Source organism: Gracilinanus agilis, chromosome 4 (assembly GCF_016433145.1).
Source record: "Gracilinanus agilis isolate LMUSP501 chromosome 4, AgileGrace, whole genome shotgun sequence".
In the NCBI taxonomy this organism is placed as follows: Eukaryota; Metazoa; Chordata; class Mammalia; order Didelphimorphia; family Didelphidae; genus Gracilinanus; species Gracilinanus agilis.
Window position 1 is genome coordinate 349613401 of NC_058133.1, and position 19376 is coordinate 349632776.

Here is a 19376-nt window from a genome sequence, read left to right on the forward strand (position 1 = left end):
CTCTGAGGCTACAAGTTGTAGAGAAGATGCTGACCTATGCTGTTAGAGGGAATTCAATATGTCACTGAATTTACAGCTCCAATCACTATTCCTATAATTTTTAAGTTGTTACACGAGCCATTATTTGGTATAGATTTCTACATACCATAAGCAGGTCCAATTTGTCTCCCCTCAGTCTATACAGATTTAAAAAGGGAATTACGATATGACTACTTTATAAAATGAGTTTGTCTTGTTTCTCAACTTGAGCCCAGATTCCATTGTATTCAAATTTATTTTATGAATAAATGTAAATACTCAAATGCTCTATGATGTCATTTGCTTAAATATTCTGCTATGGGAAATCCTTCTACCATCATAGATCACAACACCAGCTAATGTAGTCTAGAAAACTCTAAGGCAATTGTCTGACAAGCACTAGAGTTAAATGACTTGCCCAGGTTCATATGCATGTAAATTTGAGTATGCAAATTCAAACAAACAATATTTATAATGTTAACATAATTCTGATATGGAAAAAAGAATCTATATGAAAAGTTACTGAGATTCTTATTGTGTCAGTCATTCCTTCAATGAAGATTTAAACCAGACTTTTTTTTTGCCATTTTATCTCTTTTCTATAAATTAACTAAATAGTTAACTCTTATTTATTTATTTGCTATGGTATGAAAACTCCCCCAAATTTTCTATTAGAAGTGTCTAAATTTGCAATAATTTTTCCCTCTTGCATTCTTATTTTAATGTAAAACCTTGTATGAAGTTATCTCATTGTTCTTGCCCAAGAATACAAGAAGGTCTTGTGTATCCAGTACAATCTTGTGTATTTTCTAAAACTAATCTATATACATAGATTTTAGTGTCAACTAGTTTTCAACATTTGAAGTATTTTCCCCCCAATACTTATTACAGCCATTTAATGTATCCAGTCAAACACACATATAGCCTTTTGTTAACTTCATTTTACTGGTTAAAAATAAAAATGTTTACATAGTTCCACCTCTTTACAGTCACTATCAGTGCTAAAACTGTTTCCTAGAGCTTTGGTCATGGAGTCAGTAGGTTCTTGGCACATAAATGTCTTTCTTCTTCCTTTCTCTCAGCATCATCTTTCATTACCCTTACAAAAATTTCCCTTTAAGCCATTCACTTCCCATCTAGAATCCCTCTAAATATTTCCTTTCCAAAACCTTCATGTAGACTTTATCTTCTTTATTGGGAAAATAGGATCCTCTTGCTCCTTCAATCATAGGTTAAGACGTATTTGTCAATGGTACTGTGGAAATTGCTCAGCAGATGAGAATATAGAGATAATAACTTTGCAGAAATGTACCAATATCTTATGGAAAGCACCTGTTTCCATTTCATGGTTTCACTATATGCAAAACTGAATTTAGTAATAACTAGCAACTAAAATGATTATCTTTGGGGATATACTCCCTAAGAGTTTATTAGAAGTTTAAAGAATGAGGAAAAGACATAGTGTCTTCTTGTTATGGGCAGTTTAACTCCAAATGTCATTGCTTTTCAGTATGTTGTTGTAAAATTCACGAGAACTTTAAGAATGTAGAATTAAACCATAACAATCCACTACTGTGCAATTAGAAGACTGGAAACTCTACTTTTAATTATCTGTACTTTTTGAATAATGGTAGTGATATTGGATCTGCTCCATTACTGCTAAGGAAATGTTAAAGGGCTCAGCAAGAGGAATCCTTTATTTTGCTTGCACTTTGTTTTTAATTGCATACTACTACTATTCAAAATGAAATGGTACTCTTCAGTTAGAGATTTTTTAGTGAAGACATTAAAAATACAATGAACTAAGATACCCTGATTTCAGGATTTGGGAGGCATCTTAATGCCTTCATTAATATGTAAAGCTATAGACTTTAAAACACCCAACATTCTAATAGTAATCTTTCTATCAGAAGATCTGGTTCATAAATTCCTTTAATAGTTACTAATCTCCTTTAACTGCTGAGAAATGATTTGCTTGACCTGATTTTAGTGTAACTCAAATACAATAGATTGGATTCCAGTTGAATTAACTGTTTTGTGCTCACTTGTTATAAGCCTCAAGCTTACATATTGTGTGACCTTTCAATAATTAAATTTTTGTTTCTCTCCTAGGCATTAGCTATGGGAATGATGACAGAGTATTATCATTATATCTTTACTACACTGGTAAGTATTTTATTAAACCAAAAAGATGGTGGCAAAAGGCCTTTCTTTCTTTTAAGTAGCAGGAGTTGTCATTGTTATAATTTGATCATGAGAAATAGTCTTTTAAGTAAGTTGGAAGGAATATGATGCATGGTATTTTTGTAGAAATATTTTATCATTTTTTAAAACCCTTACCTTCTGTTTTAGAATTAATACTGTGCATTGCTTCCAAGACAAAAGAGCAGTAAGGGTTAGCCAGTGGAGGTTAAATGACTACACCACGGTCACATAGTAGGAAAGTACCTGAGGTCAGATTTGAACCCAGGACTTCCTCTCTCCAGACCTGGCTCTTAATCCACTGAGTGATCTAGTTGCCCCCCTTGTTTTGCCACGTTTGATCAAAACTTGCATATTAGTGATATCAACTAGTATCAAGGGAAAGCCATAAATATTAGAGGTAAACTACTGATTTTGAAAAAGAAATACTGTGGATTTTAATTCCCAGTGAATATATATATTTTAATGGTATTGTTTTACTGGGCCATCAGGATAATTTTTTTTTAAGTGCTGCTCTGAAAAATGGGATACCTTTACAATACATATCCATTCATTCTTTTACTACTGCTGAAACAGAAATACTCGATGCAGCCAGGAACTAACTCTGTACCACTGATTCATGGTGTCCATGGGAATGTAAAAACACAAGAAGCTAAAGTGTTTTTCTTTACAAGGGCTTGATCAGACTATAACAAAGTATCCAGATAGGGACTCACATTAAGCCACTTGCAATAGTTATATTTTGCTTCAAAGTGCCAGAGGTTAAAAGCTGCATTAAAGACAACCTGACAGCAGCTGCCTGCTGATGGCCACTTTAAAATCACTCTCAGGCTTCCACAGCAATTTGCATTAACATTTCCTTAGAAAATCTTGGTTAGGCAACTGTATTTTTCCATTTCAGTGAGTAATACTTTAGAAAAGTTTCAGTAGAGACCATCTTAAAGATCTGTTTATCTGTGATAAAAAAAAATAGTCCTGTGAGACCAATATGCTAGAATCTCTACTTGGTCACATTTCAAGGAATAGCCCTTTTCTTATATTCTGGTAACATGAGGCTGTTTGAATTAGTACTTTTAGTTTGCCATCTTGAATCCAATTTGGCTGTGTACTTTTGAAGTTATGCCTAGTTAGAATGAATCTTCAACTTCTTTTCTTCCTAATTAAAGAGGATTCGTTATTCATTATGGTATTATAACTAAATTTCTTGGATGAGTGGTTGGATATCTGCTTAGTGTTGGAAATCTCTACTGCTACCTCGTCCCTCTTTAACCTGTTGCAATCTGGTATCCAGCTCAGTGCTCTGTTAATGGAAAACCAGTCTTCTATGGTCTTCTAAGTGTCTGCTCTAAAGGATTTTTCTCACTCATCCTTTTTGACCTTCTGAGTAGCTTTTGACACTGACAACCACCTTTTCCTTTTTTAAAGCCTGTCCTCCTTTGGTTTCCATGATATTGTACAATACAGGGCTTCCTCCTTTACTGTGCCATCTCTGTCTCTTGTACTCACCCCTCTTGTCTTCCTGCCATGACAATGTTGGCATTTCACAAGGTTCAGTCTTTTGTTCTCTGTTCTTTTCTCTTTAGCTTCTCGGTCTTAGGAGAACTCACTTGTTCTCATAGCTTCAACTATTACTTCTATATAAAAAACTCCCCAGATTTTGTTGCACTTTCCCCTCCGTTTTCAAATTTTCAATACCACTTGGACATATTTCTTCAGACAACAGATGCTTAATAAAGCTCTTTTTGGACAAGGGAATGTTGTTCAGTTTTGTATCTGCATCCCCAACACTTTTCACAGTGCCCTGTACATGGTGGCTCATAAGAAGTCTTTGGTGAACTAAGTAAATCTTTTCCTTCCAAAGTAATTCCTTCTCATGATTTACTTGCAGGAATTCAACATTTTATTGTGCTTTGCTTTATTGAGCTTCGCAGACATAACATTTTTTCTAAAATTTGAATGTTTGTGGCAACTCTATATCAAACAAGTCTGTTAGTGTCATTTTTCCAACAGTATGTGCTCACATCATGTCTCTGGGTCACATCTTGGAAATTCGTTCAGTACTTCAAACTTTTTCATTATTTTTATATCTGTTATGATGATCTGTTTAGTGCTCTTTGACATTATTATTATAATTGTTTTGGGGCTTCCTTGAATTACACCCACAAACTTAATAAATGTTGTATGTGTTCTGTGTGATCTACTGACTGGCTAGTCCACATCTCTCTCCTTCTTGGGCCTCTCTATTCCCTGAGACACAATAGTATTGAAATGAGACCACTTTATAACCCTAAAATGGCCTTAAGTATTCAAGTGAAAGAAAGAGTCAATCCATGGGGCAAACTTCATTCTTGTCTTATTTTAAGAAATTGCCACAGCCACTCTGACCTTCAGCAACCACCACCCTGATCTGTGAGCAGCCATCAACATCGAGGCAAGACCCTTCACCAGAAAAAAAGATTATGAATTGCTGAAGGCTCAGAAGATGGTTAGCATTTTTTAACAATAAACTATTTTTAAATTAAGGTATGTACATTGTTATTTTAAAGACATAATGCCATTACACATTTAATAAACTACTGTATAATAGAAACATACATTTTCTTTCCATTGGGAAGCATAAATTTTGTGTGGTTCATTTTAATGGAATATTCACTCTATTGTGGCAGTTTGGAATTGAACTTACAATATCTCCAAGGTATCCCTATATTTATGTTAGTGATTCTTTAGGCATCTAGAATCAAAATCTCTGAGTCATCAATGATCCTTCTTTATCATGTTCTTATTACCACTCCACAATGCTATTAAATTATGGCAATTCTTCAAATTGTCTTCAAGAGCTGTCCCTTTTTAGTTTGTCTTGGTACCACCCTATTTCCAGTTCTCATTAAATTTTGCCTGAATTAATGTAATTCTCTTTAGTTGGCTTTCCTGCTTTCATATTCTCTCTTCCCTGTAATTCTTTCTTTTTTTCAATAATGCCTCTCTTCTCTCCAACAAAACCTTCTTTGAGTGCTGTTGCCTGTAAAAATTCTTCTTAATCCATAGTTAGCAACCAGTAATCTTGAAACTTGGCATGGTGAATAGATAAGCTAGTTTGTGTAATAGTTCTATGAAAATGGGAGAAGGAGCATGGTGGGCAGTTCCTCAGTCATCAGTGAATGGTATTTATTAGCAACACCACACGAATCCCCCAAATTAAAAGAAGCTTTATATTAAGCAATCATTGGCACCTTTGGTCTATGGGATAAAAATTCTTACTCTTTAATATTCAGGACCTTCTATATTCTAACTTTTGTTTATCTTGCCAGGTTTATTTCCTATTATTGTCCTATGTAAACCTTCCTTCCTATATAAACATTTTTGTTCTTTTTTGAATTGTATTTTTCTTTCCTGCTTCTGGGCTTTTACTCAAATCTTTAATGAATAATAAAATCATACCAATGCTTTAACACCCGGTTCAAATTCTACTTCTTTTATCTAACCTAGCTCACAGATCTTTCCTTCCTCTGAACTATGATAGTATTTATTGTCCATTTATCTTATATAGTGCTCATCATAATAGAACCTTGCATTTTTATATCTGTCTCATATTGCCCAATGAAATTGTAACCTCCCAGAAGATAAGGACCCTGTCTTACTTTCTTTGTATCCTCCACACCCTTTAGGCAATGCTTTATACATCTTGCAGATTCAGTAAATATCAATTTTTTAATTGCTATAATTTGTAGTTTTTCTTGTTACAATGAAAATAACATGAATTGATTGAGTCACTGATATCAAAGAAAGAGAACTTTGTACAATAAAATGGCAAGAAAGCCTTTGATCTTACACCAAAGTGGAATCTTTCAGAATTTCAGAAGATTTGATTTAGTGATCATTTAAAAAGCTCACATAGTAGAAACATATCATATTTATTTTAATCACATTGCTTAAATAAACAGGTAGTAATAAATTATATGGTGATTAATTAAAGCAGAATTTATTAGGTGATTAATAAAGTGAATTCTTTACATATAGCTATTACTTTTATAAGCACAAATGTGATTGATTAATTTTTTTAGATTCTTTGATTTTAGAATTGCAAAGGATCATATAAATCTAATCCAACATATTCATTTCATAGAGAACACCAGTAAGAACTAGTATTTACCTAGAAATTTAAGGTTTTAAAAAGTGCTTATAAATATTATCTTAGACAGCCATGGGTTTTTTTAGGGTCATACAGAGAGATAGTGTCTGAAGATTTGAACTCAGATCTTCCTGATTTCATTTCTGGAACTCCATCCATTGTGCCATCTACCTACATTGCAAATGTGACATCTAAAGGGAAATAACATCTGGCTATGATAGACAGTGGCCTTAAATGTTGTTTACCATCTCCTCTGTTCAATTTTCAAAGTGCTTTGCAAAATTTTAAATACCATATAAATCTAGCTATTGTTATATTTTGAACATTAAGCAATGATAAAAACATTGCCCACATTTAGTACAGGTCATGCAAAAGATTTTCTGAATATATTCATTTTGTTATATTTCATTTCTCTGAAACATTTTTGTAGCTATATCTATAACCTATATCTGTAACTCCATTATTATTAGGATGTATTTTTAATGAGTCAAGTAAAATACCTTAGTTGTACACTCAGTTGTATAGCCAAAAAGAACAAAGAAACCAAACAATTCTGATATGATTTGTGAGCTATTTCAGAGTGATTTTAAATTTAACTGTATATATCCAGAATACGTCATTTCAAATGTCTTTTTCTTTTATTTCTATCTCCAACAACTACTTACTTTGATATTTGTTTAAGCTGGCTTAAGTTGTTAACCATTCCTGCTACTAACCTTGAGTGACATCAGTTCCATTCATGGTTTTATCTGTGACCTAGTCCAAGTTTAACTGGTATAATTCCAATTTCCAGCCTTACACTCATGCTATCATCCATCTCTGTTCTGGCTCCCAACATTACCCCTAAGATCTAGGAATTGGCTTCTGTCCATTTTTAGCAGATGGAAAAACAAACAGTAATGTCAAACTCTTATTGTCAGGATTTTTAGCTTCCTTATATTTTAATCTTACCAGTCTCCAGATTTCATGGTTGGATTTAAGGCAACAGTGGACTAGATTAGTGCTTATTGCTGGCCCAAGAAACTTGGAAGGTCAGGATAGGAAAGGCTAGTGGACTTAACTTTCCTAATTTATAAATGAGGAAACTAAAGCAGAGAGTGGTTAAGGAACTTGCCTATCATTACACAAGTCAGTGTCTGAGGAGGGATTTGAACTAAGTTTTCCTGATTCTGAGTCCAGCGTGTTGTCCTCTACACCATGCTGCCTAAATACTTATAGTCCTTTAATGGTTGATTCTAAACAATGAGAACTAGACAGTCCCTGCCTTCTATGTATTGAAAGTTTAATCAGCATACATTCGGTTGTCATAACGAATGCACCTAAAAAATGCTGTTTGCCATTCTGTGTATCTGTCTGTCCATTTAAATATAGCTCTTTGGAAAATTTTCTTTAGACCTATGCTTTGGGGCAGATGTGAATGGATCTCCAGATGTTCAGAGGTGTAGGATGCCTTCATATCATATGCTTTTCTTTGTCTACCATCTCTGTAAATTTTCAGTGTTTCTTTATTGAGAAAAACACAAATAGTTGAATTTTGGTTAATAGTACAGATTAGTTAAGAATCTTTATTTAAAATAACAATATACCAATCTTTTTTTTTCTCTCTCAGGACCTCTTTGCTCTTGATGTCGAACCCTACCGATACAGTGGTGTTAACATGACAGGGTTCAGAATCTTAAATACTGAAAATAGTCAAGTTTCATCCATTATTGAAAAATGGTCAATGGAAAGACTGCAGGCACCTCCTAAGCCCGATTCAGGTTTGCTGGATGGATTTATGACGGTATGAATACCCATTTACAGTTTAGTTTGTGTGTTTCTGTGTAGTACTAAATGTATTCTGAAACCTTTAGGACGGGGATGTTAATTTGGCCTATATCATAAGCATGATGTTAAAATGATTACTAGTGAATACGGTCTTGTCTATAACTATTTTTACATTCGTGTAGGTTTTTATCCAAGTGCCTAAAAGGGCTTTACACATATTAATGGAATGCTACCATGTATACAGGCCCTCTATTAAAAAGAATTCAATGTTGCATGCCTAGAAAAAAAAATGCAGTGAAGAAAACGTTCCAGCCTTTAAATGATACCTCTTATAACTCTGGTTTCTGATAGATGATTTGTATTTCATAACCCAATTCCCAGACTTTCAACATACTCTTTAATATTCACTTGAAACTAATAGTGTCTGATTTTCTTGAACTCAAGTACAATCTTAGTCTAGATTTAGGAGGCATATTATGCAGTCTAATTGCAAAGACCTTTGTACTAATAAACTTGAAAAATTCTATGTCTACATGGTAGAAACAAAGCATAAATGACCTGTATACTCATTTAAAAATAATCCAGAAGCTAAGAATCAGTATCATTATTGTGTTTAATTAACACAGGAACTAGAGAATATTAATAATGAATTAAATCAGATTGGATAATATAAAAAAAAAACCTCCAAAACTAGAAATTATAATTGAAAGGTATCAGAATTCAATCAGTTACATTTTTCAGGAGATGACCATGTATACATTAGAAGCAGAAAAAAATTGCAAAAAAACCTTTAAGAGCACTTGGTATATTCCACCAGAGAGAGTTGCATCTGTTTGAACTCTTGGGTTCTATCCAATCAGTAAACTCGAAAGCATGACATTGGTACTGTTCAAAGATGAATACATTTTTATCCTTCTTAATGCTCACAATGATAAATCCTAAACACACACACATTCACACACCTACACACAAACACACATGCATACAGGCATGCACACACATGTTTTGGACATTTGCCTTTTTAAGACTATGGCACTCAAATGTTTATGGTTTCTTAGAGTTTTAAATTGGAAAAATGACTTTCTGAAATTGTAGCATATTTTGAAAGTAAATATTATCTCCATGGGTTCAAATTCGGTTATTTTTAGAAATATCACAAAAGGAGTTTTTGGTCTTTGTATATTATGACATGATTTACTAGGAAAGCTATTTTAATTTTAACTTAAGTCTTAGGAGAAAAGCTAACAAAATTAAAAAAACTAGTTTTAATTAAAATATGCCAGTTATTTTAACAATCCATTCATTTGTATTTTCATCCTTAATCCTGAAGTGATCATTATCATAATGAAAAAAGAACAGTGTAATCAAATTTAAAATATAGTATAATCTGGAAAATTACCATCACAAAGCATTTTGTTCTTTGGCAGAAACCTTGTGGGTAAACCTTCTTTTGGGAACTTAATGCAGTATTGTTAAGAGGAAAGTAAAATTTTAAAAATTGAACAATCTTCCTTCTAACTCTTTAACCCACTCAATTTAAATATTATTGTTGATGATATCCTATGATTACAATATAGAATTTTTATTATTTCATGTGTTTACAAACCCAATGAAACAAGAATTTCCATATATGAGGAAAAAGAAGATATTACACAAATAAATTCATAGAACTCCTATATGTTTAACATACTTTTCTTTGTATCTACATAATTAATATAGAATTCAAAGCTATTCTCATCTATACTATTCTATTGTGAGGTTAAGAAAAAAGTGTCATTAGAGACATCTTGAATATGCTGTAGGTGTGACATTGTTTTAATATTTGGAGAAAAGCCAGTTATTAAGCCATAGTAACTACTTCACAAGATTTATGGTCTAAGATTTGCACATTACCTCATATCTAAATAAAACTACAATCTAGTAATGTAAGGATTAATGTGTACTTTCAACAGATCAATAAATGATATTTATTAAATGACAATAAATATGGAATTATGCTAGGTACTTTTCATATCAATCTAGAAAATATGGATCTACTTATTACTAGGTTACATATGCAATGTAAACATAGGCAAAGGTAGAAAGAAGTGTTTTATCCAAATTTAAGGGAGTCTAAAGAAGGAGGACTTAAAAAAAAGGTTTGCTTATATTGGTTATTTTGATATTTATATTGAGTTGGAATGTTGTATTTAAGAATATAAGGGAGGGGTACAAAGCCTAGTATATAGGAGGCATTTGTTCAATGTAAGAGCTGTGGAATTTTTCTTCCTTGGCTATAGTAGGCTTCCTAGTCTAGATTAATCACTTCCCATTAGTGTACTATTCTAGATTTATGGATGATTTATTGGAGAGAGGAAATATATAAGAAAAGACAGCATCATATTGATTTCTCTCATGCCCCCACAGTTGATAATCACTGTTTTTGGTTGCTCTACTCTTTTATAATACAGTATATATTTGTAACAGGGACATGAATCTTTGCCATTTCCTTGGGCTGGGTTGACCTTTTCCAGGGTTTTCTCAAACAATACTAAGCTAATTTGCATGGCCTGCTGTAGAGGAAGGTGGGAAGAATAGACAAACGGAATGGGAACTGGATTGCTGTCAACAAACTGCCTAAAATTCAGTGGGAGAATCTAATGTGGGTAGGAGGTACACTGCCTAGCCAGTGGGGGAAGGAAGAGGTAAATGGGTATGGACTCACTCTGAGCCAATCCAAAGCAGAAAATAGATACTCGATGTCTAGGAAAAGTTTCTATTGTTACCAGAGGAGTTATTTCTTTTGTAGGCTGTGAAAAATAGGTTTTAAAGATGCCTGAAATATTTAGACCTTGGGTGAGAAAGGGACGAAAAATTTTATAACATTAGAAGCATTCTGATATTGGTATCATGAAAGAGATGTCATACTATTTTGTGGTAATCCCTTCATGATCCAGCTGCTTGAAAGTGGTACTGTCCCCTGGGAAGGAGAAGGAAACACAGGGAAACCACAAAGCTAAACTTGAGGACACTGAGAGTGGCAAAAAACACTGTCTGGAAGCAGTGGGTAGTGCCCAAAGCCAGATAGATACATGATGCCTGCCAGGAATGAAGGGTGGCTAGGTGGCGAAGTAGATACAGTGCCCACCCAGCCTGGAGTTTTGACTCACTTGAATTCAGATCTGACCTTAGACAGATCCTGGGCAAATCACTTAAATCTGTTTGCCTCAGTTTCCACATCTGAAAAATGGGATGGAAAAGGAAATGGCAAACCAGTCTGGTCTTGTTGCCAAGAAAACCCTAAAAGGGGTTCACAAAGAATCAGACATGACCGAAATGACTAAACACAAAGATAGTACATTGATGTAGCATCAGGGAAAGTTAGCTAAATAGTGATAAGAAGGGTCTATTCTAGATCACTGAATGGGGAAATCCATGAAGGAAAGACCATTAAAACATCAAGAAAGCACAGAGCCCCAATACCCAAGAATAAATCTGGGGTCCTTATTCCTTTATGGGATCTGCCAAAGGGTGTTATTATCCATTAAAAGTGCTATATGGGTTCCATGGAGGTGGGGTGAAGTGATGCAGAGGCCAAATGGAAAGAGGGAAAAGGGTCTTGGCCCTCCAATGAATCCTCAGGGCCCCCTACTCTCACGACCACCCTGAACTATGCTGTACAAGTGCCTGAAGGGAGTCAGAAGGGAGCAGAAAGAGAGGTTCACCATAGGAGAGGCCTGGGCATAGTCTCAAATGTGAGTCTTTACTGTTTAATAAAAAATAAAACCTATTCTGTGTTTTGAAACTTGTGATACTTAGTCATAGGATCCTAGATCTGGCGCTAAACAGGACAGACACTATCTAGTCTGATATCTTTATTTCACAGATGAGGAAACAGAGACTTAAAGAGGCTAAATGACTTGCTCAGTGTCCCACAGGTAGTGAGGATTAGTCATGGGATTTAAGCCTAAACCCACTGACTCCAAATCCGTTGTACTTTCTCCTGTCCCCTGCTACCTCAACCTATCGTCCATTTGCTTCTTGTTTTTGTTTTTTTTTGTTTTTGTTTTTGTAATCCTATTTCTTTCAGGGTCATAGTGTTCCATGTGTCATAGCCATATAATATTATCAAAAGATTATTTGTATTAAAAGAAACACGTTTTTATGGCTGTGAATGATTGGGGGTGCCACGTTCATTGAGAACATTATTACATTTTCCTAGATATGATCTAGCCCAGGTTCATCAAAAAGCAAAAAAAAAAAACTGGGTAAATCAGAGAAAGACCTAGCTATCCTATCTACTACCTTTCCATTAATTTCATTAAATATTACATTTACTCAGAAAATTATGTGTGGAAAAAAATTTAATGAGTGTCCACTTATAGGATTACATCAGAGTAGCATGCCATGATTGCAAAGTAGAATATAAGAGTAGACCATGGAAATAGACACCAGACCACTAATGAAGATATGGAAAATATCTACCTGGATGAATGGAATTATTCTCGCCTATATTTCACAGTTTCTTTTTTAGGGATGCTTATTGGTAAAAGATTCTCACCTGCTCTGAGTAGTACTATATTTTCACTAGTAGAGATCAAAGCAACAGAGAATTATGTCCTAATAAAATAACAGTATTTCTATCCTATCTTTCAATATCTAAGATCTTCAATGATGATATGTTTTTTTCACTGTTACAAAGAAATCAGATTTTCGGCAAAGCTCCTGGTGTCTGAAACTGACATATCAGTAAATACGTAAGTCACTATATAAGGAGAGAGATCATTAAGGGTGACACCTTTACCTTATATCTTAGAGAAGTACATATCTTTAAGAGATAAGTTAAAGAGAATAATATATTATTGAATGAATCTGATTTCTTGACAGTTCACATACAAACATATATTAATAACAACTTCTTGTCATATACAACAACAAATTAAATTCATTTGAGAATTTTTGATGAACTCTTCAGTTAACTCCAAGGATGATCATTTACCCAACAACCAGTTTTTTCTTATGGAGATAAAGAATACTATGAAATAGCTTGTCATCTAATAGCCATTTTATGTTCAATTATCTAAATTTTAATTTATTAATTTAATTAATTAATTAAAATTTGTAACCTATTTTGTTATTGCCTTTTCCTGCAAATCATAGCTTGATTGTCACATATGAAGAGAATCTTCTAATCACATTAATTGCAATAATTAGAGGTCTTCTAATCACATTAATTACATAACCACAACATTTGAGAACTGGAAGGGACATCAGTCTGCAATTAGTCCATCCCCCTCAATTTCACATGAGGAAACTGAAGTCCTGAGGTGAGTGAATGGCTTGCCCAAGGTCAGGCGAGCTAGAAGAGGCAGAGCTGGGATTTGATTCCAAATCCTCTATTTCCAAATCTGCATCCCTTTCTGTTTCTAAATGCAGTGACCAGACCTGCTATTTCAGTGATATAGGTAATTCTCAAGAAAGAAACTCCCTCCTCCAACGTGGATCTGAACCTGCTCTGCAACTTAAAGGCTTCAGAGTCTTGGGCACAGAGAGCATGACTTCCTAAAAGTGATGGAACCCTGTGTATATCACAGGCAGTACCTCTGAACCCAGGTCTTTCTAGCTTCAAGGCCAACTTTCTGTCTGCTTTACCACACTGCCTCTTTTCTCAATTTATTCAAACCATGTTACACTAAAATTTTTAATTTGGGTTGCAAAATGTAGATAGGTTGACAGTATTCATTTAAAAATCTGAGTAAAATTATACGATTTAAAGTTTGAAGCAACTTTAGAGGTCATGGAATTTGTCATTGAAAGGATTATAGAGGTTATTTGTTATATTAGGAAGCAACATTTTAAGGTAGAAAAAGAAGTAGATTTGGAATTGGAGGATTTGGATTCAAATCCTAGCCCTGCAGCTTCTAGCTTGTCTGACCTTGGGCAAACCACTCATCCACTTCTGTACTTCAGTTTCCTCATGTGAAAATAAAGGGATTAGACTAATCTATAGAGATTACAAACTTATTTTACAGATAAGAAACCCAGGCCCAGGGAAATTAAATTTCTTGTCCTAAGTACATGGATATTAGGCAACAGAGCCAGGATTTATGTCTAGGTCCTCTGACTTAACATCCAGTATGTTTTCTACTATACCAGACAGTCCTTCTAGTGTAAAATAAAATGCCTTCATAGTTGGTTAAAACTATGATTACTTTCAGGGCAGCTAGGTAGTAGAGTGGATAGAGTCCCAGGCCTGGAATTGAGGGGACCTTGGTTCAAATGTGGCCTCAGATATGTCCTAGCTGCGTGATCCTGGATAAGTCACTTAACCTCAGTCACCTGCTCCTTGCTGCTCTTCTGTCTTATAACTGATACTCACACAGAAGGTAAAAGTTTAAAAAAAATAGCACCAGCAGAGTGAAATAAGCAGAACTGTGTTATGATTAAAAATGATGAGGGCCGAGATCAAAAGGGAAAATAGTATTTTAATAAAAGCCATGTTGATAGAGATAAACTGACCACGCGCCTGTAAGAAACCTATTCCAACTTCACCTCAGCCATTTCCCTTCCTCTCTCCTCGAGCTCAGGTAACTAAAGAGGAAGTTCCAAGTCACTTCCCTCTAATTTCAAACAGTCCCTCACCTTGAATACATCATCCCAAACCGGAAACCCATTAGGGATCCCAGGAAATGTAGTTCCAAGTGATTTTAAGTGACACAACTGGAAAAACATTGTACACAGTAAGAACAATATTGTGCAATGATCAACTGTGAAAGACTTAGCTACTCTCAGTAATGTAGTGATTCAGGACACTTCTGAAGAGCTTATGAAAAAGAATGCTATGGGATGCAGATCAAAACATATTTTTCACATTAGTTTATTTATGGCTTTATTTGGTTTTACATAGGTATTCTCTTACCACAATTACCAATATGGAAGTATGTTTTGCATGATAATACATGTATAACCCAGATCAAATTGCTCACCATCTCATTTGGATCTTATAATTTTTGAAAACATATATTGAAAATTATTGTTACATATAATTGGAAAAATAAAATATGTTTGAATAAAGAAAAAATAGCATCAATATCAGTACAAAACTTAAATTAAAAAATATGAAATTGTTTTAATTATTCAGGACATAGTTATTAACAAGTGACATGACATAATTCAAATGCAAATAACCCCTCTACATATGTAAACTTTCATTTTATTTCAATAATTTCAATAATAATTCATGAGTCTATGGTCCACAGCACACCAGTACTGACTGTGGAGTATTCTTGGCAAAGATGGTAGTTTGCCATTTTCTTCTTTGATTTGCCAAGGGTCACATAGCTAGAAAGTGCCTAAGGGTCAATTCGAACTCAAGCCACCTTGCTGCCTCCAAGACAAACAAGGGTTAAATGACTTGCCCAGAGTCACACAGTCAGTAAGTGTCTGAGGATATATTTGAAGTAGGGCTTTCCTAACTCCAGGCCCCAGCACCCTAGCCACTCAGCCAACTAATTTTATTAAGCAAGAGGAAATAGAATCAGCCCTATACACAAGTGACTAAAAGTAGTACACTGTTTATAAAATCTCGTGAAATGATACTATCATTAAATATTTAATTTGGATCCCATTATACACTACCATTGAAGCTCTCCTTTGATATTTTATCATGGTAAGGAGATCATGCTGGGTTTTTGAAAGTTATACCAATGGACTAAGGCTCTAGCAGGTCCTACCAAGCTGGAAAAAAAAAGCTTTGAAAATGAACCTGGAGCCAAACTGTGTTTCTGTTTTGTGAACATCAGTCTAAATTTGGGGAGGCTTTCTGCATGGTGATGAATTTTTTGATCATACCTCTGGAAGATCTACTAATTAGAAGAGGGGTTTTAATAAGCATCAGAGGAAAGACTATCCCTAACAGTGAAATCACTGGTCCTCGAAGTATTCAGGAGATGAACCTTTCTGTTCATCTGCTTCTGTTGGGACTTGACCATTTGGAATTTTTAATTGGACTGATCTCTAGTATCTGTGTTAAAAAGGGGAAAATTGTCAGGCCTGATTGTTAGTTTACATTCAGGAAATGAGGTACTACTGGGTCATTGAACAGTCAACCAAAGTAGATTTTCTTGATTCTGGCATAAAAAGGATATTCAAAGAAGGCACCATAGCAGTGCTACATCTTCATATAAGAACATGTCCAGTTAGCAGCTCAGGGTGTGTGACCCTTCTGGTCTTGACATATCTACTGAATCTGCAGGGTCCCTTACTTGCATAAGAGTTCCTTTTTATGCCCTTAGGGGACCAGGAAGCCAAGTCAAGCCTGGAAGTGACCAAGTAATTGTTTCAAAGAAAAGACCTTGAACTTTAATCTCCTGGGTCAAACAAGTTCAAGGGAGAGCTTCCTTGCCTTTCTGGGGGAAAGAAAACAACAACAACAGCAACAACAACAACAACAAAAAAAACAACAACCCTAGTCTAAACTAGCCTAAGGCAATAGGGAAAAGGGAGGAGGACTTGGGAAAAGAGGCCTGCAGGGAGGATAGAGTAATTCCCATTGAAAGTGGTCTTTTCATATGCCTCAAAGTTCTTTTTTGTTGTGACTAAAGTCAAAAGATAAAAAACTTTGAATCAAAAAAAGAATGCAAATTTATCAGCTACCTTAACTAAGATTGGTAAATTGTTTCTTTAGAGATGAATCTTTAACTTCTTTATGATCCCTCCTTCCTGGTAACCATTCTTTGTATATTACAAGTATTCTGCCAAAACATTTTAAAATTTCTTTCATTCTTTATTAATTTTTAAAGTTAAATGATCAATTGTTTCATGTTTAGCCATAGCAGGGGAGTTAATTAAGGTAGGAAGGGTCCATTAATGATCCCATGCAACTAATAAAAACCCTATCCTCAGAAAATTAATTCAAGATGGAAACATTAAACCAACTGCAGATCCTACCTACTTTTGTTTGCTGCTGGGACTGTAGAAGTCTAGTTTTCCACTGTGATTTGTTTCTCTTAATTGGTTTTACCTATATTCCTTGAGCATGGATAAATAGATTCAGCTAAAAAAAAAAGGAGCCAGTATAAGGTTTTGCTACAAATGGATCCAAAGTAAACATTTCTTTTTAAGTTCACAAAGGTAATTGAAGGGAAGTATATTTTTTTACTTCGAAATACCATGAGAAAGTTAATCAAACAAGTGAAACCAGAATCGAATGAGATCAGAAATAAGTGACTCTATCTGTTCCAAAGCTTGATCGCACCTTGATTCCAAAAGAATGCAGGTTCATCTTTGGTTGTTAGCCACTTCTCTTATTGGGATACCTTCATTTGATTCCATGTTTCAAAAGTTTCTCCTCAAATTTCAGTAATCTTTTATTTTTCTTCCCATGCTCCCTCACTTCAATCCCTTCATAACTTTTTTCTGCAACTTGAATCATCAAAACCCCTGGAGATCAGAGATGTAAAGCTTAAACTCTTTAAAGTAGAGTTGTGCAACTGCAACATTTCATAAAAACATATGATTTTGTCCAGGGTTCTTTATCTCTTATGGAATATATAGTTTGTCAGATTTATAGTATAAATACAGGTGACAGAAAATGTACATAAAAATTTTCACTGGGTAAAAGGGAGCTAGGTGGTGCTATGGGTAGAGTGCCAGTGAGTTCAAATCTGCCTTCAGATGCTTACTATCTGGCTGACCTTTGGTGTGTCATTTAACCCTGTTTGTCTCAATTTTCTTATCTATAAAATGAGGTGGAGAATAAAATGATAAACCATTCTCTATTTTTACCAAGAAAACCCCAAATGAGGTTCAGATTCAACGGAAATGACTGAACAATAAGAACAAAATGAAGCCTTTTAAAAACAAAACCTACTATATACACACGTATACAACTTCTATTTGTATATCTGATTAAAGGCATATTCCTGAGGATTGAATGTGTATCATATTATGGTTCTCTGAATTTTTTTCATCTTTTAAAAAATATTTCACTTATGTCTTTTGTATTTTGCCCTGTTACTTTCCAATACTACTCTTCTTACTCTTATTCTTTATCTTCAGCCACCCTACCCTTGTAACAAAGGAAAAGAGTTAAACAAAACAGAGAAACTATATCTATCACCCATTTTCAGTAGATAAAGTGCTGAACCTGGAGTCAGGAAAACCTGAACTCAAATCCAATCTCTGATACTTACTAGCTATGTGATCCTAAACCAGTCACTTAACCTCTTATCACTTCAGTTTCTTTATCTCTAAGGAGGTGGCACTAATAGCACTTTGCTTCCAAAGGTTGTTGTGAGGACAAAATGAATTAAAATTTCTGGAACACTTTTCAAACCTTAAAGTGCTATACAAATGCTGTTACTGCTATTATTTTGTTGTCACTGTTGTTATCATAGGAACTTTCTCCCATACACTGATATTCTGCTTAGACTCATGACCCCTACCACAAGCTTTCCCCTTAGAGGTTACCATATATCTACTATGCATTTTTTTGTACATGCCTACATGTGCTTTCTTCCCAGTTTAGCTTTGTCTTGGTATCCCCAGCAGCCATCACAATGCTAGGCACATAGTAAATGCTTAGCAAATGTCTCTTGATTGATGTTTTCATCTACTCATATGCAACATTCCATATCTATAATCTACCACCTTCTCTACTAAGAAGAGGTACATGATCCTAAGGGATGAAGTATTGTCATTGCATTTAATATGAATTCTGAAACTGCCATCATCATTATTATTATTTACACTATTATATTGTTCCTGTTAACTGTGGTATATTCTGTGCTATATTGCACTATACTGTACTAGAGTACAGTTCAGGAGAAACAAGGATAACCTAAAAGGCTCCATTGCTTCATTAATGTAAAATTTTTCTTTTAAAATTTCCCTTTAATTGTTAGACTTTAGTCATCAGCTTTAATTTACCTTTTCTTATTTAAGAAGTAATTTCTTCTAAGTAGTAGATGATATGACAGGTACAATCACACATTGTTTCAATAGTTAATGCTATATATTTCAGGTCAACATTAAAATATTTTCAAAGAAAATTGCCAAATTAAACTTTTTATCACTTTACACCATCAAAATAACTCTGCAGGGTTTTAAAATAAGATATTAGAATGCAGCTGTAAAAGGGATAAATAAACCTTTGAATGTTTTGTGTCTTTTGGTATGTATTTGATAAGCATTGCTTCATTTGCTAAATTCAAATCAGTTTGCTAAGAAATGTCATGGGATTATAGTTATGAATTTAAACTTCCATATAAAGTCTTTCATA

General features: G+C 34.4%; 1 protein-coding gene across 1 annotated transcript in view; it reads left to right on the plus strand.

Moving 5' to 3' along the window:
- GRIK2 (glutamate ionotropic receptor kainate type subunit 2) overlaps window positions 1–19376 on the plus strand; it is a 767698-nt gene that overhangs the window by 315710 nt on the left and 432612 nt on the right. The window contains exons 5-6 of the mRNA XM_044676594.1: window positions 2131–2184; window positions 7959–8132. Coding sequence (XP_044532529.1) covers window positions 2131–2184; window positions 7959–8132 — 228 coding nt within the window. The remainder of the gene's footprint in view (window positions 1–2130; window positions 2185–7958; window positions 8133–19376) is intronic.